Source organism: Sceloporus occidentalis, unplaced genomic scaffold, assembly GCF_023333645.1.
Source record: "Sceloporus occidentalis isolate IW3139 unplaced genomic scaffold, rSceOcc1.0.p SCAF_444, whole genome shotgun sequence".
NCBI lineage: Eukaryota > Metazoa > Chordata > Lepidosauria > Squamata > Phrynosomatidae > Sceloporus > Sceloporus occidentalis.
The window spans coordinates 125899-151836 of NW_028317424.1; the positions used below are offsets into that span (position 1 = coordinate 125899).

General features: G+C 47.9%; 1 protein-coding gene across 1 annotated transcript; it reads left to right on the forward strand.

Annotated features, from left to right (window-relative positions):
* Nucleotides 1-4500: 4500 nt before the first annotated feature.
* Nucleotides 4501-24357, forward strand: LOC149271933 (plakophilin-2-like). Its single transcript, XM_089506973.1, has 13 exons — nt 4501-4711; nt 8975-9081; nt 10123-10748; nt 11084-11231; nt 13313-13520; nt 14622-14799; nt 19883-20000; nt 20612-20773; nt 20894-21067; nt 23146-23299; nt 23426-23615; nt 23838-23925; nt 24295-24357. The coding sequence occupies exons 1-13, from the start codon at nt 4501-4503 to the stop codon at nt 24355-24357; spliced, it is 2427 nt and encodes an 808-aa protein (XP_089363099.1).
* Nucleotides 24358-25938: the final 1581 nt, after the last annotated feature.

Sequence of the window (25938 nt, forward strand, 5' to 3'; positions counted from 1 at the left end):
ATGTGCAAAGCTTTTTATATAGGAGAACCTAGGAGAGGGGGCAGATAAGCCGAGGCCGCCCCTTATCGTCAATTTGTGCCCCCTTTACCCAAAAGAGGAGGTTTCCGTTCAACTGTCCCCCTCTCTCCCCCCCCTGGTGCCCCTCTCTCCTCCCCTGATGCCCCTCTTTTCTAGGAGGTGAGAATGTTTGCTGGGTATGAGGGGATCGCAGGGTTCTACGGCCCTAAAAGCCCCGATAATGCGTATAGAAACAGCAGGGAACGGGTTAATAAATTAAACGGGGTAAATAAACCCCATTTTCCTCTTTTTCTTGGCGAATGCTCTGTTTTCGGACCCCAGTGAGATGAAAGTCGCTCGGTTTGTTTGCGTTTCTCTGCGATTTGAGGCATTTCTGGGAGTTGCTGCTTCGGGTCGCTCGGGATTCTCCGCCAGGACATTTTTTTGTTGTTATTTTGCGAGTAAATGCTCCGTTTCTTTGTCCTCGGCCGTGGGAGGAGGTCAGAGGGAGCGGCCGACCCGCCGAGAAGCCCCTCGGAGCAACAAAGAGTTTATCCGTAAACCTAGGAGGACAAAAGCACACAGGCGGGTGCACCTCCCAACCGCCATGCGGGCAAAGGGGCACTTTTATTTTAGGGGGTGTGGTTAGAGGTGTGTCTGGGGCAGGGGTATTTGTGTAACTGGGCAGGGCATTTAGAAGAGGAATAATGGGGCTTATTTACCCCGTTTAATTTATAAAGCCGTTCCCTGCTGTTTCTATACACATTATCGGGGCTTTTAGGGCTGTAGAACCCTGCGATCCCCTCATACCCAGCAAACATTCTGACCTCCTAGAAAAGAGGGGCATCAGGGGGGAGAGAGGGGGGCATCAGGGGAGGAGAGAGGGGCATCAGGGGAGAAAAAAATGGTATCACAGGAGGAAAGACTCAAACCTTTAAACAGTCCTTAATCTCGTCTTAGATTCAGGAGCCGTATGTCTATCCCATGCATGTTTAATACCCTCACTGTATTACCCTCTACCACTTCAGCTGGAGGGCTGTTCCACCGGTCTACCACCCTCTCAATAAAGTAAAAATCATGAAATTATACCCTTAGACCCCAGGGGTATCTGCAGGGACATCATTTGTCAGGCTTCTATGGTAACGATCTTAACTAAAATGAAGAGTTTAATTGCTACTTTTCTGTAGCCTTTTAAGCAAATCACCGTTTAGGTTAGAATGTTACTATATTTCGTTATTTTATGATCATCACATTTTAGGTGGAAAACATCTCACTTTTGGAAATGGGCAAGTGGCTCAAAATACTATTTCCAAAAACACTGAAATGAAACTTTTCCTTCTGTAATTAGGTCCCTTTTGTGATTTTCTTGTTGTTTTTTGTTATTTTTTTTGCCAGAATCTTGTGTTTCTCCTCCTAATCCTCCTCTCCTTTTTATTTGGCTGATCTGTGATCTCCGCTCCTTTCGTTATCCAATATTACGGTTAATTCGGCTAATCCCGTCCCTGGCGACGATTAACCCTTTCCACACCAAGACCAGCTCGGCTGTATCAGCAAGTGTCTGGCTTTAGCCCAGCCAGGTTCTCGTAGCCTCAATCAGGGCTCTAATGAGTGTTAATAGGACGGCCTGCTGCAGAGCCGGCCTTAGGCGTTGTGGCGCCCTGTGCGGACTACTCCTCTGGCGCCCCCCCTTCAAACTACCCGCCCTCTCTGCCCCTTCAAACTACCCCCCCATGCCCCTTCAAACTACCGCCCCTGCCCATTCAAACTACACCCCCCCTCTGCCCCTTCAAACTACACCCCCCTCTGCCCCTTCAAACTACACCCCCCTCCCTCTGCCCCTTCAAACTACACCCCCCTCCCTCTGCCCCTTCAAACTACACCCCCCTCCCTCTGCCCCTTCAAACTACACCCCCTCCCTCTGCCCCTTCAAACTACACCCCCCTCCCTCTGCCCCTTCAAACTACACCCCCCTCCCTCTGCCCCTTCAAACTACACCCCCCCTCTGCCCCTTCAAACTACACCCCCCCTCTGCCCCTTCAAACTACACCCCCCCTCTGCCCCTTCAAACTACACCCCCCCTCTGCCCCTTCAAACTACACCCCCCCTCTGCCCCTTCAAACTACACCCCCCCCACTTACCTTGTTGCCGGAGTCCTGCGGTGAGAGCGGGAGGCATCCGTCTTCTCGCTCTGCTGCGGTGCCGGCATTTCATGTTGAGAGCCGGAATAGTCCGGCGCTCAACATGAGATGCCGGCACAGCGACGGAGTCACGGAGAGTAAGGGGCGCCGAGCGGTTGCCGAGAACTTCACGAGCAACCGCTCGGCGCCCCTGACCGGGACTTAGATTTAAGCATCGTTTTTTTTTAAAACTTTATTTAACATGAATGATGTTAAATAAAGTTTAAAAAAAAAAACACAAAAAAAAAACTGATGCTTTAATCTAAGTCCCGGTCAGGCGCCCCTGCAACCATGGCACCCTGTGCGGTCGCACAGGTCGCACACCCCTAAGGCCGGCCCTGGCCTGCTGTTTAGTAGTCCGGGCCCCTCCTTGGAGTCTGCGCAGAGCCCCACTGACATTAAAGGAAGAAGAGAAGAATTCCAAGATTTACGGGAAAATGCGAGTAGATTGCAAGCTCCTCAGAACAGATGTGAATGAAACCCGAGCCGGTGGCCTGCTGGATATGGTGGTCTTTCTAGCTGCGGATTATTCTGGGACCCATTAACGTTAATGTGATGTGATTATTATACCAGCAAAAAAAAAAAGACTGTTTTATAAGATAATCCTGCGCTACCGATATCTGTCAGCAGAGGGCGAACTTGCACCATCTTCCGAAATCAATAAAAAAAACGATCGAAATGGACAAAAGACATAAAAATTATTAATAACAATAATAACCCCAGTTAGAGATACCTGACACATCACTGATACGCAGCTCCGCCCCCTGGCACCGGGGGGATACGCTGGTCCGCCCCCTGCCCCCTGGGGGAACACGCAGGTCCGCCCCCTGCCCCCTGGGGGGACACGCAGGTCTGCCCCCTGCCATCCGGGGGACACGCAGGTCCGACCCCTGCCATCCGGGGGACACGCAGGTCTGCCCCCTGCCATCCGGGGGACACGCAGGTCCGACCCCTGCCATCCGGGGGACACGCAGGTCTGCCCCCTGCCATCCGGGGGACACGCAGGTCTGCCCCCTGCCATCCGGGGGACACGCAGGTCCGACCCCTGCCATCCGGGGACACGCAGGTCCGCCCCCTGCCTCCCGGGGGATACGCAGGTCCGCCCCCTGCCACCCGGCGGATAAGCAGGTCCGCCCCCTTCCACCCGGGGGGATACGCAGGTCCGCCCCCTTCCACCCGGGGGGATACGCAGGTCCGCCCCCTGCCACCCGGGGGGATACGCAGGTCCGCCCCCTGCCACCCGGGGGGATACGCTGGTCCGCCCCCTGCCACCCGGGGGGATACGCGGGTCCGCTCCCTGCCACCCGGGATACGCAGGTCCGTCCCCTGCCACCGGGGGGATACGCAGGTCCGCCCCCTGCCACCGGGGGGATACGCAGGCTCGGCCACTGCCACGCTTGAAATATTAACCCTTTAATAGCCCGGCTACCAGGAGCCTACCCTTGCGAAACGTGGTCAGGTGCCCGCAATCCTGATTGTATAAGTGGGCTTTCCCACTGCGGTCGGGGGGGCGTTCCGTGGGTGTCCGTGGGTTTAAAGGGTAAATTGGTGGGGAGTGGGTGCCTCAGGACCCTGCTCCTGCGACCTGGCAGATTCGGGTGTTGATCCAGAGAAGCGGCGCTCAAAACGGCTCTAATACCGGCCGTCACGGAAACCTTGACTTGTCATTATTTAAACGAGTCACCTGTATTCAAGCAGGGATATCAACCATAACATACTGGGAGCAAAAGCACCAACTGGGAGTCTTATAAATGATCACAGCGGGGGGGGGGGGTCAGTAGAAAGGAGTCAGATCCAGACTGTGTGACGTGAGAATCTGCCCCTTCGCCCCAAGACTGGGGCAAAGACTGGGGCAAAACCCCTGAGAGTTCCCGGGTAGGCGGGGAGAATACAGAAGTTCCGCCCCTGTCGCCCAGGGATACTCATGTTCAGCCCCCGACACCCGGGTGATTGATATGCAGACTCAGCCCCGGCGCGTACTGCCCCAGGTGGATTTACCCCCTCCCAGCGCTGGGTTTTGTTCCATAAGAAACCAGTTCTCTCCCAGTAAGCGAGCCGCTTCCTTTTTTTTTTGCCTCTTAGGGCTTCTCATTGTCAGTGCTAGGAGCCGCCTGGGGTGTGAATCTGCCCCTCCCCACCTGCCCCTATCAGGGCAAACCTCCTCCCTGTACATATTTGTGGAGCCTCCGCTAAACTGCGAGCCAAAAACCAGCAGAGGACCGGAGGCCGAGTTACTGGGAGGTTTAGTGAACTGAGAGCGGCGGGTAGTGGAGGCGGTTGCTGGGGTGGCAGGTGTAGGACGCCGGGAGTTGTAGTAACCCCCGGTATGGCCGCAGTCCTCAGCCCCGCAGCCGATCAGGGCTACATCAAGACGGTCCTGGGCTACAAGCACTTTGTGGACCTGGACAGCTCGAGTCTGGCTCTGCCCTCGGAGGAGAGGCTGAAGACCGACTCCCGGGGGCAGCTGGACAAATCCCTGCGCATCCAGAAGCAGGTCCAGCTCACCATGGCCAGGAAGAAGGGCAGCTCTTCCAACGGTAAGTGCCCTGCGGGGGGCCGGGATACGGTGTGCGCGCCGCGGTGTGTCACTGTGATCTCTGTATAAATATGAAGAAGAGACCTCTGAGGATCCAGGAGCTGACGCAACTTTACTGCTTTTTTTTTTACGTTGTCGGCTTAGTCCCCGTTTTCTCCGAGCTGCTACGGCTGCGTTATAAATACCCCCGTATCTGTGTGCAGCTCCGAGGAGACAAAAATACCCCCGGTGCACATTATTATTGTTATTGTTATTGTTATTATTATTATTAGTAGTAGTAGTAGTAGTAGTATTATTAGTAGTATTATGACTATTATTATTATTAGTAGTAGTAGTAGTATTATTAGTAGTATTATGACTATTATTATTATTAGTAGTATTTACCCGCCATACAGTGTATATGCAGTGACTTTATCCAGTGCATTTATTATTATTATTATTATTGTTGTTATTACATGACACAGATTTATTCAGTGCGGTTGTTGTTGTTGTTATTGTTATTAACGCAGGGATTGTATCCATTATTCTCCCGCTGCTCGCAGTTGTTGGACTCTGACCGGTCACTCGGTCACTCAGGCTGCGGTAACATAAAACTCTCCCACACATGAAGCTGATGTTAACCCTGTGTGGTCTTGTTGGACTTGTTTTTTGGTACTGGGAGTGATGTCTGCTTTACTGACGCCTTCACTAAGTATTGCCTCCCAGCTGTGGGGGTCACAAAGAGAGCGGGGGTCACACAGAGAGCAGGGGTCCCCAGGATGCTTTTCCTTTACACCTTCGGTGATTTATCTCTTTACCTGAATGTATGGACGGCTGGTTACTCTCTATACGCTCACCGCCTGTCTGGCACACAAAGAGTTAATGATAAACACCCATCTTAAAGCCTCTTGGGGGGGGTCCCAGAACAATTCTGGGCTCTCCCCACCGTCCATTGGTCTGGGAGGAATTTGGGGCTAATAGTGAGACTCTGTTGATATTGATACCCGCCAGCGACGGCCTCGCGTTCAGCGTGTTTGGGGCTTTAAATATTAATAGAGCGTCTTTCAAACACATAATCAGGAAAGGCGAGACCCCCGTGACAGTCTCCTAGTAACCCCGGGGGGGGGGGATATCTGCGCCGTCTAATAGGCCTGATCACACGAATTATGCAACAACTTTGCTGAGAAGGTGGTAGATCAGTGGAACAGGCTCCCAGCAGAAGTGGTAGAAGCTCATACAGTGAGAGCCATTGAACTTGCATGGGAACTCACCCCAGATCGCTGCCTTCCGTTCTACCCCAGGGTGCTGCGCATGCAAGTTCATTCGTTATTACCTATTGTACAGCGCTGTGGCATACGCTGGCGCTATATTAATCAATGGATTATGACAATAATGATATAAAATTGAAAGTTTTCGGAATACATTTTCTAGCCAATTGCGCAGCGGGATCTATAGGTGGAAAGTTACCTTTAAACCACTTATAGCTCAAATAACATAAAACCACCTACAGTATCGAATATAGCGCCGTCACATTCCGTGGCGATGTACGATGTACAGAACTCAGAAGGCATCACGGTTTGGACAAAAGGTAAGGAGGGATTCGTTCTCAGAGAAATTACCCCCAATTCTGGTTTGCGGTTTTACAGTCAATCTAATCACCCCGGTCTCTGCATAGTTCAAAATATAATGGCCGCCCCCCCTTTCATGCGACCCCCGAGGTGGGTAATAAATATGACCAAATAAGGAAAACCGCTGGCATTCGGCTATGAATCCCAAAATTCCTAAAGTAAGAACCCCACACTTAGGTGATAATCGCCATTCCAGAGACATGGATGGAGAATTCCTTCCCTGACCTTCCCATCCATCACAATCTGGACAGATCCCGGCCTTAGAGGGACTATCCCTACCTACACCGGGCAAGCGGCAGATCGCTTACTGTATTACCCTCTACCACCTCTGCTGGGAGGCTGTTCCACTTGTCTTCCAGGCCAGCAGAATGTTTTCTGACAGCTATTTGTTTCTGAAAGCAGATGATGTCACGGGTTGTTATGGCGTGTGCTTTGTATGTAACGTGTACTCTTGTGTTGTGTATGTTTCATGGGGGTACAATCTGTGCGTGTTTTATGTTTATGGGTAAAGAGTATTAACCCCCCGACTACCCTTTAACCCTCCTTATTTCCACTCACCTCTGAGTGACGTTTCTCAACAAAGCCGAGATCTTCTTCAAACTGAAAATTACAAAACAAGGACAGAAAATAATCAAATCTCAGCGAAAAAAATGTTTAACCCCCCTTTATCTGCAGACCCGGAGCCGCCGGTGCTGTCGGTCATGTGATATTTTGGGTGGCTTTCCCGGCTCAAACACCACACTGAGCCGATGCTTTATGGCGATGCTAATGAAGTCCCTTCCTCCATAGACTTTCATTAGTCAGAGAGTCCGGCTAGGTGATTAAGACTGAGCCATTCTATTCTCCCCCACAGGCAGTATGATAAGGAGTCGGGGGGTTTAGTAGATCGGGGATCAGATAACAGAGCGAGAATCATACAAACGGCTGATATGCAGCTGCCTGAAAACTTTATATTATGGGGGCAAAAACTACCCCCGGGGTTTTATGTTTGGTGTTTCGATGAGTTGGCTCAGTTAGTATTTTCCGGCCGTGTATAAAGTGAATCATAAAGATTTCTTTGTAACGGGTTTGTTTTCAGGGACTTTTTGCCCCAATTGCCCCCGGCGTGGTGATGGCAGACAGTCAAGCTTTTTTCATTTTTTCGTTTGAAATTCTAAAGTGTGAACGATTTCTTTGTTATAATGGGGGGGGGGGGGGGTTTGGGGTTGTTTTTTTTTTTTCCTTTCTCACAAAATAAACTTGAAAAATTCCGCTACCTGGAAGTAAAATAATTTTAAAGTAAACGCGTCAATTTGGAGGGGAAAAAATGAAAATATTAATAAAATTAATTTAAATAGTTAAAAATTATTATAAAGTGAACAGGTAAACCTTGAGCTATTGTGACTTGGCTGAGAGTCATGGGAGTCATATTTTGTTTTGTTTTTTATTTTGTTTTGAACACCTGGAGGTTAAAGCAGCCAATCAGAGTTGGGAAGCACTCTCATTGAAGAGAGTGCTTTCTGTGCATGTGCGCGGGGCATCTCATTAGAGTAGACTGACAGTAAGTATATCGCAGGCACTGATGGGCGAATACATCTCCTGGGGGGCATGGAGGGGGCAAATGCATACGGGGGTCTTCTGCAGAACCCCACTTATTTGCAAATGGCGCACCACAAAAATATTAAGCGGCTGTCGTCGTCGTTAAAGTGCCTGTCGTGGCTTCACTGCCCCGGTAAGCGATCTCCTGCCTCGTGCTGGGAGTGATGGGATGGAATGTATCGGAATTCTGCGGCTCCCCTCACACCTCGCCACCAAATACTGGCCGGCCGGCAACCAAATAACGCAAACGCCGCTCGCCCAGCCTGTCCGCTTCCAAAATATTTTCAAGCATTACCGGAGGCCCCCGGCGGCCCCCCGTCTAGTCCCCCGTTTCTCCTGCTGTAACGACTCAAACCTTAATCAGTCGTTGGTCTCGTCTTAGATTCAGGAGCCGTATGTCTATCCCATGCATGTTTAATACCCTCGCTGTATTACCCTCTACCACCTCTGCTGGGAGGCTGTTCCACTTCTCTCGGTAAAGCTTCAGCGTCTTCTAAGCACAGGAAAGAAGGAACACAAAATGTGAAATGTTAGTATTATTATTATGTGTTTCACCTGTTTTTATGATGATTTTTTTTACGTCTGTGTGCCCGCAGAGAGATTTGCCGTTACCCCCGCCGTCACACCCTTTCCGTAAATGCATTGCCCGTCCTTTCTGGCACTGAAAAGGTTAAAAGGTGTGGCATATTTTTCTTTTAAATGTCGCATTCACCGCGCTCCCTTAATATCTCCCGTCACTCACCGCAGACAGTGGAATAAAAAAAAAAAAATTGAAATTAATTCATTTTGGGGCATTTGACCCATACACAGTGCCAGGATTTGCATTCTTTTTCCTCCCCATCTCTTCTGTTGTTGAAGTTGCAGGAATAGGAGGAAACAGGACGGTAAATTGTTCAGATAATGCTGGCTCTGCCACGAGCTGCCGGATTTAGTTATGCCCAAAACCTGCCCCGAATCCTGGAGCCGCCGTCCAGCGGAAAAAGAAAATTTTAAAAATCGCAGCCGCCAAGTAATGCAAATATTTTTCTTGGAATCCTCGATTTTTATATTATTTTTGTTGCTTTTGTTTTGTCTCGCAGGAAACATACATCGCGCGGTCAGCGTCCCGGACCAAGTCATTCACAGCGCGACCGCTACGAAAAAACTCCCGGCGTCCTCGCCCACCAAGAACTACGAAACCATCAAGGTGCGTTTGGGGAAAAAAACTGAAATTAGATCATTTCTGTAATTCTTTCCTTACTTCTGGCCTTCAATGCTCTCTGGACAATTCCCAAAATAATACTTAATGTCTATGCCGTAGCTTTAACCCCCCCCCCCCCCCCCCGAGACCTCTAATAGTCCGATTAGCACAATGCATGGATCAAAACCCTATCTGTTTAAAAGGGCCAAAATGTTATAATCCCATTAATTTGTCAAATAATTTGTATGATTAACGAAGTACCGCTGTTCCTTTATTTGTATTATTATTATTAGTAGTAATAATTATTAGATAATTAGTATTTATTATACCTCCCGTAATAATTATATTATTATATAATTATTTATTTGTGTCTAAACCCCATAGATAATTATTATTAATTAATATTCTTATATATTATGGAAATATATTTTAATCTAATTTCTAATAGAAAGGCCGGGAATTTGTTGCATAAAAAAAAAATCGCAATTCTTTTTTTTCGCCGCCTGTCCTGTTTTTGGTTTTTTGGCCCTCTATGGGGCCCTCCTTGGATTCCGCTAATCGGGGCAAACAATCCTTATTGATTTAACAAACCGGGGCATTAAGGGAAACCTCGCTCCTCGCCACCCCCATGGCTTCCAGCGATCTGCAGATAATCCGTAACAAAGAAGAACATTCCGGGGCTCTGGAATCCGCCGGGTAGGAAGCTGGAAGGTGGCAGCTCCCCTGGGGGGGGCATTAATCTTCCCACGAGCCGCTTGAATGAGCCGCCGACCTTTTGTTTGCACAACAGGTAGAAAAATCTGCCCGGAGAACACAAAACAAACCCGGCAGCTCCCGTCAGACAGAGAGAGAAAAGAATCGTTTACAGAGGTCGTTTCTTCGAGTGTTTAACCTCAGAGTTACTTTGTATAGAATGTCGCTGAATAAACGCAGGCGGGGAACTTCTTTATTTGCACAGCTGTCTGGGGGAAGCAATTGTGCGTTGCGCATGCTCCTGTGAGCACTTCCTTACACCAGCTTAAAAGAATTTTGTTTATTTTTGTTTAGACGATTCCGTATGAAAATGGCTACAGCCGGAGCCGGGCCCAATACAGCCAATGGAAATACGAGAGCGATGCGACCGCTCAGAGGCGCCCGATGGTCAGAGTGGAAGTCTCGCCCGAGAGAGCCCGGGACGTGACCGCCTATGACGGGAAGACGAGCGTTGGCAGAAGCCCGTGGTACGGCACGGTGGGCGCTCGCTACGCGCGCTCGGAGATCGTAGGGCACGGGAAAGCCCGTCAGAGCGTCGGCCACAGGTTCTACCCGGGAGAGAGCGGCCACGACTCTGTCTTTCTCACCAGCGCCCCCACCAGTCCGGCTTCCCACCTGCACCTGCAGTCCAGAAACAGCCGCAGCATGAATAACCTCGTGGAGAACGACCTGTACCGGGTGCCGCCGGGCGCCGTCGGTCAAGTGAGGTCTCTGATGTCGCCGGTGTCCGGTAAGGGCCAATCCGTAAGGTCCAGGTGGCAGGAGAGCACGGTCAGGACCACCTTCAGTGGAAGGGAATCTATAGGGGGCGCTGGCGGGGGGATGGATGTCGGCGGAAGAAGGGGCATCGTGACCACCGGGATGGCTGGAGGTAGCGGCACTGGAATCGCGCATGTTCGTTCAGAGGGAGCTCTAGCAGGGTAAGTATGTATTCTGTATAAATAAGTAGGGTGTGTATATATATATATATATATATATATATATATAATATTATATATTCACCCCTCCCCCGAAAACCCAAAATATCGAGCAGAACGCAGGTTTTCAGATGTTCCTAACGAGATATTTTAACAGATTAGCGTCCAAAACCATAAATTAAACGGCAGGAACCAAACTTTTCCCAGATCGGGTCAGGGAATCGAGATTTATTTAACGTCCAAAAACGTAAAAAAAACCTAATTTATGGATCCCGTACGTTTTTAGTTGGTTTTACGCTTTTTTAGATTTCTTTTTTAATGAATTTTGTGTCTCTCAGCAACGTGCCCGTGGTGTCAGAAGTGGACATGACGCTGGAGAGGGCGATAAGCATCCTAAAGGACGAGGCGTCTTCCCCCCAATGGACGGCGGCCGCGGCGAGTTTTATTCAACATGAGTGTTTCCAGAAGTCGGAGGCGCGGAGACGAGTGAGTAAAACGCCGAGATTCAGAGGAGCGCAGGAGAAAAAGTTACAAGAGACCAAAATACTAGCGGATCAGAGACTGAGATGGAATGGAAGGAAGTTTTGTGTTTTGTTTTTTTTTGTTCTGAGAAGGTGGTAGAAAAGTGGAGCAGCCTCCCAGCAGAAGTGGTAGAGGGTAATCCAGTGAGGGGATTAAACACGCATGGGATAGACATACGGCTCCTGAATCTAAAACGAGACCAACGACTGATTAAGGTTTGAGTCTGATGTTGGAAGCACTTGATTGTCGGTTTGATTGACGGCTCGCCCCTGGCACCTGGATTATGTATAAATTATAATAGATCTCTGTATAATGAATTCATTCTGCGAAGCGGAACCTCCTGCCAGCTCACCTCCTGATTCTGACTCCGGACTGTAATCCGCCGCAGTCAGAGATACCCAGCCGCTGGCACATCAGTCTCCTGCAGGGCATTTAAACCATTTGACGCCATGTTTAATCCCTACGAGCCACCCTGACTATAAATATACGCTTAATACATGCTGCAACCCGCTCCCGTACCTGCCAAGTGTCCCTGATCTGTTGGGCCAGTCCCTTTCTCCTCCCCTGAGTGATGCCCCTCTCTCTCCTCCCCTGATGCCCCTCTTTTCTAGGAGGTCAGAATGTTTGCGGGGTATGAGGGGATCGCAGGGTTCTACGGCCCTAAAAGCCCCGATAATGTGTATAGAAACAGCAGGAACCGGCTTTATAAATTAAACGGGGGAAATAAACCCCATTCTTCTCTTAAGACGCTGACGGCGCGAAGGCTTCTGAGTAATAAAGCTGATGATGTCAGCGCGGATGATGCGATCGCTTTTCATGCGGCTGGAATTTCACATCAAACCCCGAGACGTTCTCATAAAACACAAAGGGCCGGGCGAGGCGAGGATTTAATCCCCTGAGGAATTCGGGACGATCTCCGGAGTTCATTGGCGGTGCCATGGCGTGTAGCATGTGAGGCCGCCTGCCGGGGGTCAGCAGAATCTCCGCCATGCCCGGCCGACCGTGATGTGTAAGAATGTCCCCCCCCCCCCGAACCGAAGAGCTAGCAATCAGTCAAGGTGAAAAATTTGAGCAAAATCAGCAAAACTGGGATGAAGAGCTAACAATCTATTGTCTTAGAGGCAGTGTGGTTGGGGTGGAATGTAACGGAAATAAAAGACGCCGCAAATCTTATATAATTATTTATTTAGCTGGCGCCATCATATGCCGTAGCGCTGTACATTTCATCGGCAGGGCGATTGTTGGTAGTCGGGATACATCGTATCTCCGCTGATAACGCGGCCGCGGAATCCACGAGTCGGGGGTGAGTTAGTGGCCACGTGAGCGCACGGTGCCATGTTACGTCGTTACCGTGGCACCAGACATGCCCATCAAAGAACTTGGCCCGCAGAGGGTCTCTCTGTGTATGAGGGGCCGCTGGGGCCGCTGCAAATATTTTTTAATTAAATACCTGAATGAAGCCGTTATTCTCTGTCTGCCCGCGGATGCCGGGACGCGGCTTCCCAGTGTAGTTGGCACTGCCACGTTATAAACACGCTGTAACCCTTTGTGTGCTGGACAGGTGAGCAGTGCTGACAAAGCGAGTGCGCGTGTGCCGCTCATTCCGGCCCCCGGGGGCCACATCAGCCCCCCGTACGTTACATGCTGAATATCCTTATATCCCGTGACGAAAGAAGACCGTGTGTAGGGGCAATCACTGTTTGGGAGATAGTGTTGAGTGCGCACTTGCTATCCTCACACTCAAGTGCCTGTCCTAGAACGTGTTGGCAGATCGGCCCCATCCGGCCCCCGTCTATTCTCCCCGTTTCTCCTGCTGTAAAGACTCAAACTTTAATCAGTCGTTGGCCTCGTCTTAGATTCAGGAGCCGTATGTCTACCCCATGCATGTTTAAAACCCTCACTGTATTACCCTCTACCACCTCTGCTGGGAGGCTGTTCCACTTATCTACATAAAGTTGTTGGTGCTCTCTACCAAAATACTGAATAAAGCAGCCAGAGATGAGTATTGTAGCCGGTGAATCCCGTTTTTATCTCCCACTCTGCAGGTTTTTGTCCTGGGGGGGATTCCGCGGCTCTTACGGCTTCTGAGCAGCGACGATGAAGACGTCCAGCGAGTGGCGGCAGCGGCTCTGAGGAACTTGGTGTTCGAAGATAACGATAACAAACTGGAGGTTTGTGACCAGCGCGGCCTCAGCACCCTGCTCCAACTACTACGGGAGACCCAGGACCTGGAGACAAAGAGACAGATCACAGGTGCGGAGGGTCCGGGAGAGACGTCTGTAATGTATAGATAAATCAGTGACCGGCCCCTGTATAATGTATAAATAAATCGGTGTCCGGCCCCCTGTATAATGTATAGATAAATCAGTGACCGGCCCCTGCATAATGTATAGATAAATCAGTGACCGGCCCCCTGTATAATGTATAGATAAATCAGTGACCGGCCCCCTGTATAATGTATAGATGAATCAGAGACCGGCCCCCTGTATAATGTATAGATAAATCAGCGAGCCGGCTCTGTATAATGTATAGATAAATCAGTGACCGGCCCCCTGTATAATGTATAGATAAATCAGTGACCGGCCCCCTGTATAATGTATAGATAAATCAGCGAGCCGGCCCCCTGTATAATGTATAGATAAATCAGTGACCGGCCCCCTGTATAATGTATAGATAAATCAGTGACCGGCCCCCTGTATAATGTATAGATAAATCAGCGAGCCGGCCCCCTGTATAATGTATAGATAAATCAGTGACCGGCCCCCTGTATAATGTATAGATAAATCAGTGTCCGGCCCCCTGTATAATGTATAGATAAATCAGCGAGCCGGCTCTGTATAATGTATAGATAAATCAGTGACCGGCCCCCTGTATAATGTATAGATAAATCAGAGACCGGCCCCCTGTATAATGTATAGATAAATCAGTGACCGGCCCCCTGTATAATGTATAGATAAATCAGAGACCGGCCCCCTGTATAATGTATAGATAAATCAGCGAGCCGGCCCCCTGTATAATGTATAGATAAATCAGCGACCGGCCCCCTGTATAATGTATAGATAAATCAGTGACCGGCCCCTGTATAATGTATAGATAAATCAGTGACCAGCCCCCTGTATAATGTATAGATAAATCAGTGACCGGCCCCCTGTATAATGTATAGATAAATCAGTGACCGGCCCCCTGTATAATGTATAGATAAATCAGTGACCGGCCCCCTGTATAATGTATAGATAAATCAGTGACCGGCCCCTGTATAATGTATAGATACACCAGAGAGACATCCTAGGTGTTGTTGTTGTACAGCGCTACAGACCGTGTTGGTGCTCGTTAAACGGAGTACTCTGTGTGTAGGTTTGCTGTGGAATCTGTCATCCAACGACCAGCTGAAGCCGCAGCTGATCCGAGAGGCTCTGAGTCCGCTCACCAGGAACACAGTCATCCCGGGGTCCGGCTGGAGCGAAGGCGACAACCCCAAGAGCGGGGTCTTAACCGACTCGGACATCTTCTACAACGCCACGGGGTGCCTGAGGTGAGCGGCTGGCTGTATGTGCCGTCCAGGGGGGCCGGGGAGTCATATCCTGAGCTGTATTGAAAACCCCCCTGGTTTTGCCCCTCTGTAGGATGGGTATGGGGGCAGTTAGCAAACTCGGGGGGGGGGGTAGTTAGAATGAACGTGGGGCACAATGCAGCGCTCCTCCTCGCACCCCCCCCCCAACAGAAGGTTCCGGAGGGCAGAGCGGGCGAGTCCGGCGGGTAATCGAGTTTTGTGGCGTTTGGTAGAGAATTCCTGACCCGCGAACATCAATTAACGGCCGGCATTTCACACACACCCCCCCTGGGGCTTTTATTTAATCCAAGTAAAAGGATCTGCCCCGCTGGTTTGGAGGCCAGAATCGGCCGAGTTTGCGTTTTACACCAAATCACTCCTTACAAATACCCCGGCTTTTAATCTGCAGGGGGGGGCAACGCTTTCAATTACCCCTCTGTGCTTTTCCTGCTGCTGCCAATTCCAGTATAATAGAGCGAGATTTCCAGTTCCAATGACTGCGGTTTAAGGCGCGATGAGGAGAAATGATGGGGGGGGGGGGGCGATGGGATAAAGTTCTTTAGAAACAAGCAGTAAAGTTCTTTTTAGACGCAATAAAATCTCCATCCATAATTAATACCCCCGCACGGTGCGCTTCACATGAACAGGGGGGTGAGATTTCACGTGGCGTTCGAAACTGGCTAAACTTCTCCGTTGTCTTGGAACCGGTGAGCAGCGGGTGGTTTGGCCAAGATTTCCCTTACAATTTGAAGTTACTTTACTGAGAGGGTGCCTCCCAGCAGAGGTGGTAGAGGGTAATACAGTGAAGGGATTTCCACATGCATGGGATAGACATACGGCTCCTGAATCTGTCATGTAATATTTTGGGCGACTTTCCCAGATCAAACACCGCACTGATGCTGAGCTGATGCTTTATGGCGGTGCTAATGAAGTCCGTTCCTCCATAGACTTTCATTAGTCGGAGAGTCTGACTGGGTGATTAAGACCGAGCCATTCTATTGCTCCCCACAGGCAGTATGATAAGGAGTCGGGGTGTTTAGTAGATCGGGGGTCAGATAACAGAGCGAGAATCATACAAATGGCTGAAAACGTTATAATAAGTGAAATCTATAATTGTAGAATAAGACCCCGGCGGGCGCCCCCAGTAAAGTTCTTCTCTTCCTTATCCCTTTCTTATTGGTACAAAGTAATGGACCGGTGGTTCTCCGCTCCCAGGCGCGAAGGGTTAAAGAGCGGGGGCAGTTACAGTTTCCTGAGAAATCCTTTATTTATATTCCCTTTTACTCAGAATTATTAGACAGGAACCGTAATTACCGCCCGTTTATTGCACCTCATCCTGAGTGTTGGGATCGGTTTATTTTTTTTTATTAACCCCTATGTACAAAATCCCCTAGAGGGTCAGAGGCTAAGATAGAACAGAAGGGAGTTTTACTTTGCTGAGAGAGTGGTAGATAAGTGGAACAGCCTCCCAGCAGAGGTGGTAGAGGGTAATACAGCGAGGGGATTAAACATGCATGGGATAGACATACGGCTCCTGAATCTAAGACGAGACCAACGACTGATTAAGGTTTGAGTCGTTACAGCGGGAGAAACGGGCGACTAGACGGGGGCCGGATGGGGCCGATCTGCCGGCGGGGTCTGGGGTTTGAGATTGAAGCACAAAGAGCAGCCGCAGATTGCGAGATTCTTCCGATTGTTACGGTTTTTGAATGAAGGTTTCGTTGCTTTTGGTATTTTGATAAGAGAACGGCCCTTTAACCCTTTTAGTGCTGAGCAGGAACCGATCTTTGCGACAGTCTGTAAAACATTAAACCGCCGATAAGAATTATTGGAGCTCAGGAGCTAATCATTAATCCGCACGGAGCGCTGTGTGGGGTTTGGTGGCCGCCCGGCGCGGCCCGAGGGCCGGTTACAGACTCTGCAGGTTACGCATGAAATCGTTCTGTCTGAACGATAAACACGGACACTAAACACTCATAAATCACGCGTGTTTCAGGTTACTTTGGATTTCATAACTCCGGGGCTCACGATGTGGAAGCGTCTGGGCCGCTAAATGCAGGTTTGGGGAATAATTACGTCCTTTAAATCACGGCTCGGGGTGATGAGGATCAGACTGCAGCGATGTCTTCACGTTATAAGAATTTTATTATCCGGATCCAGGCAGAGGATGCATTAAAGGGGAGAATATTCCCCGGATCAGATTCAAACTACGCTCGGTCTCAATCACCCAGTCGGACTCTCTGACTAATGAAAGTCTATGGAGGAAGGGACTTCATTAGCACCGCCATAAAGCATCAGCTCAGTGTGGTGTTTGAGCCGGGAAAGTCACCCAAAATATCAAACGGTGGCTCCAGGTCTGCATACAGCACTGGGGGGGGGGTTATATTACTGTATACAGCGCTGGGGGGGTTATATTACTGTATACAGCGCTGGGGGGTTATATTACTGTATACAGCGCTGGGGGGGTTATATTACTGTATACAGCGCTGGGGGGTTATATTACTGTATACAGCGCTGGGGGGTTATATTACTGTATACAGCGCTGGGGGGTTATATTACTGTATACAGCGCTGGGGGTTATATTACTGTATATAGCGCTGGGGGTTATATTACTGTATATAGCGCTGGGGGTTATATTACTGTATACAGCGCGGGGGGGTTATATTACTGTATATAGCGCGGGGGGGTTATATTACTGTATATAGCGCGGGGGGGTTATATTACTGTATATAGCGCTGGGGGTTATATTACTGTATACAGCGCTGGGGGGTTATATTACTGTATACAGCGCTGGGGGGTTATATTACTGTATACAGCGCTGGGGGTTATATTACTGTATACAGCGCTGTGGGGTTATATTACTGTATACAGCGCTGGGGGGGTTATATTACTGTATACAGCGCTGGGGGGTTATATTACTGTATACAGCGCTGGGGGTTATATTACTGTATATAGCACTGGGGGTTATATTACTGTATATAGCGCTGTGGGGTTATATTACTGTATACAGCGCTGGGGGGGTTATATTACTGTATACAGCACTGGGGGTTATATTACTGTATACAGCACTGGGGGTTATATTACTGTATATAGCGCTGGGGGTTATATTACTGTATACAGCGCTGGGGGGTTATGTTACTGTATACAGCGCTGGGGGGGTTATATTACTGTATACAGCGCTGGGGGGTTACATTACTGTATACAGCGCTGGGGGGGTTATATTACTGTATACAGCGCTGGGGGGGTTATATTACTGTATACAGCGCTGGGGGGTTACATTACTGTATACAGCGCTGGGGGGGTTATATTACTGTATACAGCGCTGGGGGGTATATTACTGTATACAGCGCTGGGGGGGTTATATTACTGTATACAGCGCTGGGGGGTTATGTTACTGTATACAGCGCTGGGGGGGTTATATTACTGTATCAGGGGGCATAAGGTGAGAGGTTGGGGTGTTGGGGTTTCCCCTAAATATAGGAGCCTGTAAGAATATTGTGAAGGATGCACTCGACTAATTACCCCGCGCTCGATAAATACCCCCTGGCGTTTGTTACAATAAAAGGAGGGTTGGGAGTAAACGTGAAACAGGATGGCCGCTTGTGTAAAGCTGCTGTTCCACACAAACCATTAAGCCCCCTCTCCAGCATGATAAATAAATAAACCTTGAGATTACCCCCCCCCCCCGTGATAAAATCTATCCCCCCCCCTCGGTATTTTAGTTTTTTGTAATCAGTTGTGTTTTTGTGTATTTTTGTAGATTCAGACGCCTTGTGATATCGGAACAAAAAACCTCATCTGTTTTATTTATTTTTCAGCAGATCCCTCATTTGTTTTTCTTTCTTCTTAAGATTTAATCATAAAAAACACAGAATCATTAACATTTTTACCGTTTCTATGACAACAGCCTATCAGCACCTCTTTTTTTGTGGCATTCCCAGGAAAATGAAATCATTATTTCCGGGAAGGGTTTGGGGCGGGGATCGGAACGACGATTCTTATAAAAGGGGGAAATTCTGCAGTTTTTGTTACTTTCTGAACATATTGTTTTAATGTAGATTGTAAGCTCCTGTGCGCAGGGCCCTCCTCGCCCGTGGCGGTCACATGATTGTTATTTATTACTTATGTCCTGTCTACACATTGTACAGCGCTATGGAATATGATGGCGCAATATAAACCAATAAATACAAATATTATTATATTATATAACAAGGAAAATCCTTTAAAATAAATTAATCTTTCATTATTTTTTTATATAAATTGTCATTTGTTTAAAGCCCCGGGGCTGTTGCCCCCATCTGCCCCCCCCCATCTGCCCCCATACGCGGGTATCTCTCTGTTGCCGTGTTTGTAGATAATATTAATCGGTTTCGCCTGAAGCTGCGTCATCTGATCCTTTAATGACCCCCGTTCCTTATCCCTTATCGGCTCCCTTATTTCATCTTTTATTTCTTGGAATTTCTTTTCCCGTAAAGGCGATATCCGCCCCCCCCCCCGTTGGATCAGAATTCCGGCGAGCTGCTGGGATAGCCGCATAGACTTGTCGCCAGAGGCATCATCGCTCGGTTAAATGTTTTTAAATCCGTTGTTGGGGGGGGGGGGACGTGTAGTTACTTGAAGCCAAATTTTTGCCCCGAAAGCAAACATTTTGGGAAATCTCAATCCGTTTGAGCAAATTACTGCGTTTTGTAGCAAATTCCCCGGAGCTGCCGGTTACTCTTTTTAAAGCGGAGGATTTATGGCTCTAGGACAATTATTTAAAACATTTTAATAGTCATAAGCGGAACATTTAACAATTTCACCAAAGTTACATTTTTCCAATTTATTTATATTTTTTTCTGTGCTTTTTTTTTTTTTTTTTATTTGCGCTTCCTGTTTCTACGACGTGAAATATTTAATTATCTGTGGAGAACGCTTTATGGCTGCCGCAAACAGCGCTCCTGGTCACGCTCTGGTGTTTTGCGCTCTATCGTGATTTTACTGCAGTCGGGTTTCGCCGCAGACTTCACTTACGGCCGGTGTTTGGGAATATCTGCCCCTGACTGTGTCCGCTGTTACCCTGCAGGAATATGAGCTCCGCCGGCCCCGAGGGCAGGAAGTCTATGCGGGAATGCGATGGGCTGATTGACGCTTTGGTGTATTACGCCAGAAGAAGCATCGCTGACTACCGACCGGACGACAAGGTAACCCCGGTAAACCCCATCAATTGCCCCCTGGAGCTCTGTTATTGGGGTAATCAATACCCAAAAAAACGAGCTAAACGCAATATTTTAACAGAGCGAGCGAGCCTATAAATAATAAGTAGCGGTGTGTATCGCTCTATCGATATAACAATTTTATCATAAAACAAAGTAAATATAGTGGCTTATTGTATAACTTTTATCATCACAATAAAATCAGATGTTCTAATTGTTATATCTATAAAGTGATCTTAATAATAATAATAATAATAATAATTTTATTCTGTTGAGGATAATCGGTAACAAAATTATAATTGTAAAAATATTTGATTTTATTTATAATGTTTGTTGTTGTTTATAATATTGTATTTTTATTATTAATAATATTATAAACAATAACATATTATAAATAACAATAAACAATGATTATTATAAATAAAATTCTTACAATTTTATGTTATTGATTATCAACACAGAGTAATATAAAATATAATGATAATAATTGTGAAAATATTTTATAATTATCATTGGTTATTGTTTTTCATATATTGTTTATTATAATATTATTATTATTATTATTTATTATTCTCGTTTGTCTGTTTTGTGCTTCCCAGGCCACTGAGAGCTGCGTTTGTATTTTACACAACCTGTCATACCAGCTGGAGGCCGAGCTGCCCAGCGCCTTCACCCAGAACATCTTCACCCCGCGGAGAGACCTCGCCGAAGACAATAAGAGCGTCGGCTGCTTTGGGTCACGCAGCAGGAAGATTAAAGAGGTAAATGTGGGGGAGGTGTGTTGGATACGTGGAACAGCCTCCCAGCAGAGGTGGTAGAAGGTAATACAGTGACGCATGAGTTATTGGTTTTGCCGACATAACGCTTTTTCTGTTTTATAGACGTGGCAGGACACTCCCATGACGGAGGAGAAGAGTAACCCCCGGGGGGTGGAATGGCTCTGGCACTCCATCGTTCTGCGCATGTACCTCTCCCTGATCGCCAAGAGCAGCCGAAATTACACACAGGAAGCGTCTCTCGGGGCGCTGCAGAACCTCACGGCCGGTAACGGACCTGTAAGTACCACGCGCTCTGCGTCCAAACGAATGTTCTGATGATTTAAGCATAAAAATCACTGCAATTTAGGGGTTATCGACTTTTAAATGAGTTTCCCAATTAATTTATTCCCCGTATCAGATTAACAATAAACTTCCATAAATCTCTCGCTCTGTTATCTGGCCCCCGATCTACTAAACACCCCGACTCCTTATCATACTGCCTGTAGGAAGGAATAGAACGGCTCGGTCTTAATCACCCAGCTGGACTCTCAGACTAATGAAAGTCTATGGAGGAACGGACTTCATTAGCATCGCCATAAAGCATCGGCTCGGTGTTTGAGCCGGGAAAGTCACCCAAAATATTACTTTATACAGCTCTGGGGGGGGGGGTGGAAAAAAAAAAAAAAACCCCAGCGATTCGTGGTAATAAATAGTAATTTTTTTCTCGCCCTCGGTGGTATTTGGCTGAATTTAGGCTCTCCGGGGATTTCACATAAAGGGCTTTTGTATAAAAACGCTGATTTACGAGGGTCCGGCCTTCCACTTATCCCCCCTCTCAGTAAATCTTCTTCCATCTCAGTCTCTGACTCTCTAGTGTTGGATTCCGGTCTCTTCCCTCCCGTCCTTTATGGATTTAAATGTCTCTCCTGTCCCCGCTCTCTCTCTCCCCCGCACCCCCCCCCCAAGCCGGAGATATTGAGACCCCCTCAGTCTCTCCGTGACGAGCAGACCTGGTGAGAACACGCAGCGTAATGTGAGCGCCCTGCTTGGCACGAGGTGTAACGCGAATTAATAATAAAGTCACGTAATAAGCGGATGGGAATATTCTTTGCGGTGGCCGCGTGACTGCCGGATTCTTTGTTCAGGGAGATAAATAATTTGGCTAAATGCCCCGCAGGTCGGTCTCCGGCCGGACTCTCGGGTGCTTTGGTTACTCGGGTCAGAGTGTGAGATTTGTTTCAAAAAGGCTCATAAATAGTAACCTTGGCCCCCATCCGGCCCCCGTCTCTCCTGCTGTAAAGACTCAAACCTTAATCAGTCGTTGGCCTCGTCTTAGATCCAGGAGCCGTATGTCTATCCCATGCATGTTTAATCCCCTCGCTGTATTACCCTCTACCACCTCTGCTGGGAGGCTGTTCCACTTATCCACTTAAGAGGAGATTCTGCCTCTTAGTGCCGGGTAAAAAGGTTTCTCTTTTATATTTCATCCCGTTGCATTTTTCATTTGTAGGTTTGAAGCTTATTTGTGGGATTCCGGGGGCAGCTGTCGGTGTTTTGGGGTCTTTTCTCCGAGTCGCACGGATGTAGCCGACGTCCCACGAGCTTTTAGGGAGAATCGTCGCCCTCGTTGTGTCCCCCCCCCCCTTTTTATATTTTGTTGCCCGCGCTGCAAACATTCCGGTTTCTGTAAAAGATTTTATAGAATGTTTTTGGTTTTTGTTTCCAAGGGAACGGGAAATCTTCCCGTGAGGAGCAGCCGAGAGTTCATTTTATTTAATTTTTTTAAAGCTTTTAGGTAAATATTACAGAGAATTTTCTGTTTTTTGCGATATTTTATCATTTCGCAGCAGAATGTAAATGCTAAAAAAAAAATTCTGTGAATTTTTGGGGTCTAGAAAAACAAGCTAAAAGGAAGGGGCCCATCCCCCGGGTCTGTGAGGTTTGATTGACGGCAGCCCTGTTCTCTTTAATGCTGCCCTGGGTTTTATTGCCCATCACTCAGAGCCGACCCCTGTGACCCCGGGATGCGTGTAGCGCGGAGTAACGGTACAGCCTGGTACAGAAATCGCATTCTTCGGAGCTCTTAGAGGCCGCGGGTTGCGCATGCGGATAAAGCGTCCGTCCTCTAAAGCTGCGGTTCCACTTACTCTGCTGATTAATTCTCAACTATAATTATTTTTTGAGGGAATGCTTAATGGTCACAGGACATAAAAACAGGCACTGATAGGCCGTTGCCATAGAAGCTTAAAAAGCTTCCCAAACAGTTTCTGTTCTGTAATAACCCTGATAAGGATGCCCGTGCCGGGGAAGAACCTGCCCCATGCGTTGTATTATTGCACCCCTTGATGGCGGCCATTTTGAATCCCTCCCCGCAGATGCCGGTTGCCGTGGCGCAGACCGTTGTTCAGCGGGAGAACGGCCTCCAGCACATCCGGAAGATGCTGCACTCGAGCGACCCCGGAGTGAAGAGGACGGCCGTCTCGCTGCTGAGGAACCTGTCTCGCAATCGCCCCCTGCAGAGTGACATCGGTGAGTGCGGCCCGGGGCACGCGGATGGCTGGGAGTGTTTGGGATTTTACCTCCTGCTGTATAAGTCGCTCTCGACCTCGCGGAGAAGGAACTTCTTTTAAGCCGTAACTTTGTTGCCTCTTCCAGCCAAGGATCTGCTGCCGGATCTGGTGAACCTGCTGCCGGATTCGCTGCCGGATTCCAACGTCGCCAACGAGACCGCGGCCTCGGTCTGCTACGTGCTGAGCAACTTGGTCTCCGACAGCTCCCAAAACGCGCGGGCGCTTCTCAACAGCGGCGGGGTGCGCAAGCTCGTCAACCTCAGCATGAGCGACAGGTGGGCATGAGAACCGAAACCGTCGGGACCAAGTGAAGACCCCCTCCCGGGGATGGAGTGGCGGGGGGGGGCTTCACTTGGTACCAGCGCCAGTGAGCAGATCCTGGTTAATACGGAGTTAACTCTTCATGTGCATCCATTGTAACCCCGTATACCAGGAATAATGCCCCCCCCCCAGGCTGAAACGTGAGCGCCGGCTGACTAAACGCATCTCCTTTTCAGTAATATGAACACGAAGACCGGCCGCGTGGCTTCCGTGGTGCTTTACTCCATGTGGCAACACCAGGACCAGCACGGCGCCTACAAGAAGGTAAAGACTGACATCCGCCCTGCGAAACCTAGAGAAATGGCTGCTGTTATCACCTTAATAGGATGGGAACTTTAAATTTCTATCATAAGCTTCCAGAACCTCGGCAGTCTCTTCTAAACATGAAAATCTTTTTATATATATTATGTTTTATTTTTTACAGGTAGATATAATTACGTAACAGGCGGCCACACGGAGAAAAATGATCATTGGTGTCGGTTTCCCTTATTATGAGATATTATTAGTATTATCGGGAATTTAATGAAGCCACTGATTGGATAAACGGCCGTATATTTTTATAAAGATTTCATTATGAAAAAGAAAAAAAAATGTAAATAAAAAAAAAAAATCTTTCTTTTCCTTCGCCTCCAGGCCATGTTCAAGAAAGCAGATTTTGTCAACAGTCGGACTTCCAAGGCGTATCACTCGCTCTGAGCCGGAGCGGCGTCCCGGGGGGCAGAGATCCTGTATATACACAGACCGGCAGCCGTGTGCCGTGCCCCAGCCGCTGCGGGCGCCATAAGGCTTTTTTGGGGCATCATGGGAGTTGTAGTCTGCAACAGCAAGCATACCAAGTGTTTTCTGCCCGAATGCCAATGAATATTTTGCTTTCCTGATATTCTAGCGCCGCGTGATAAACGTCTGCTTATTGATGATCGGGAGCTGATCGCGCAGGAATCACTTAATCGTTTTTTTATTTTTTTTTCTGCATTTGACTTAAAACCAGAGAAATTGATTGATCGACGCCTTTTCTGCTAATAATTCTGCAATTAAGTGATTTTTTTTTTTTTGATTTTTTTTTTTTAACCACAATTTAACATTAACAACAAAATAATAAGAAAGAAAATAATCGCATCTAATGCTGGCAAATAATGTTTGGAGCCGGTATGAAAATATTTAATCGCGTTGTACAACGCTGCGGAATATGGTGGCGCTATATAATATATATATATATAAATAGAAAGAACCCTTTAGCTATGGGGGTCTATAGAATCTCGCTAACACTAATATAATGCCCTGGATTTAAAGGTCACTAGGGTCACCGCGTCACCGCGATATGGGATTCTTTGAAAATTCACGCTGTTTTGGGAAACTAGGAACAGAATTTTTATTTGGATTATTTTAAGGTCTAAAAATGTTACTGTCCCTTTAAGGCTTTAACGCCTATGACATCAGATGTAAATTTTTGTTTCCATATTTTAATTCTATTTGTTTTTTCCAGTAATTTTCTTTTTTTTTTGTTACCGGTTTCTGAGAAAGTTACTGAAATGCAACTTTGTATCAAAGATAAAACGAGCTGCGGGACAGTGCTGGCAATGAATTGGTTAAACCACGTTTGTTATTTTTGTAAGTTTTTGAAATTATATAGGGGGCCGTGTGGTGGGTTTTTTAACCCCTTGTTGTAATTGGTGTAAATGTATCCAATCAGCACGTTTCGGGTAGGTCCGTTTTGTTGCACTTCCTGCTTTCTGATGAGGATGCTGCTGTGGCAAAGAAAAATGTCTCCCCCCCCCCCCCCCCGTCGGCTTCATTCAGTTCCGCCAAATTGTTTCTGAAACCCGGGTGCCGGGACGCCCAAAATACGTCGTCTTAGGGCCCGAACACCTTAATGGCTTAGCTTTTAAAGCCACGAATTCACATAAAACAAACGGCCGACGGATCCTCTGCTTTCTGTCGTGAATTCAGCGCAACGTCGTGGAGTTGGTTACGTTATTTCTGCTTCTCTTCCTCTGGGGTGAAATAAATAATTGCCCCTTCGCATGAAACTGAACATTTCACCAAAGTCCTTAATATCGGGATTTTTTTTATCATTTTAACCATTCCTGCTGGTTCCTGTGGCTTATTTGGGGTCATTAAGTTCAGACTTGCGTTTCCTTGGTTACTAAATATTAATATTTGTTACTGCCGCCTTTTTGCTATTAAACGGATTAAAACCACTTCCGAGTCTCCGGGTATTATTCACGTTTAGCGGTTCGTGCCTTAACTCCGTGCCCCGTTTGGAAAGATATGCCGGTA

Bases quoted from the DNA above. Each gene is read 5' to 3' on its own strand.
- LOC149271933 (XM_089506973.1), top strand. From the start codon at position 4,501: ATGGCCGCAGTCCTCAGCCCCGCAGCCGATCAGGGCTACATCAAGACG. The intron at 4,712-8,974 runs GTAAGTGCCCTG...TTTGTCTCGCAG, and splicing joins GAAGGGCAGCTCTTCCAACG to GAAACATACATCGCGCGGTC. The intron at 13,521-14,621 runs GTGCGGAGGGTC...CTCTGTGTGTAG, and splicing joins GACAAAGAGACAGATCACAG to GTTTGCTGTGGAATCTGTCA.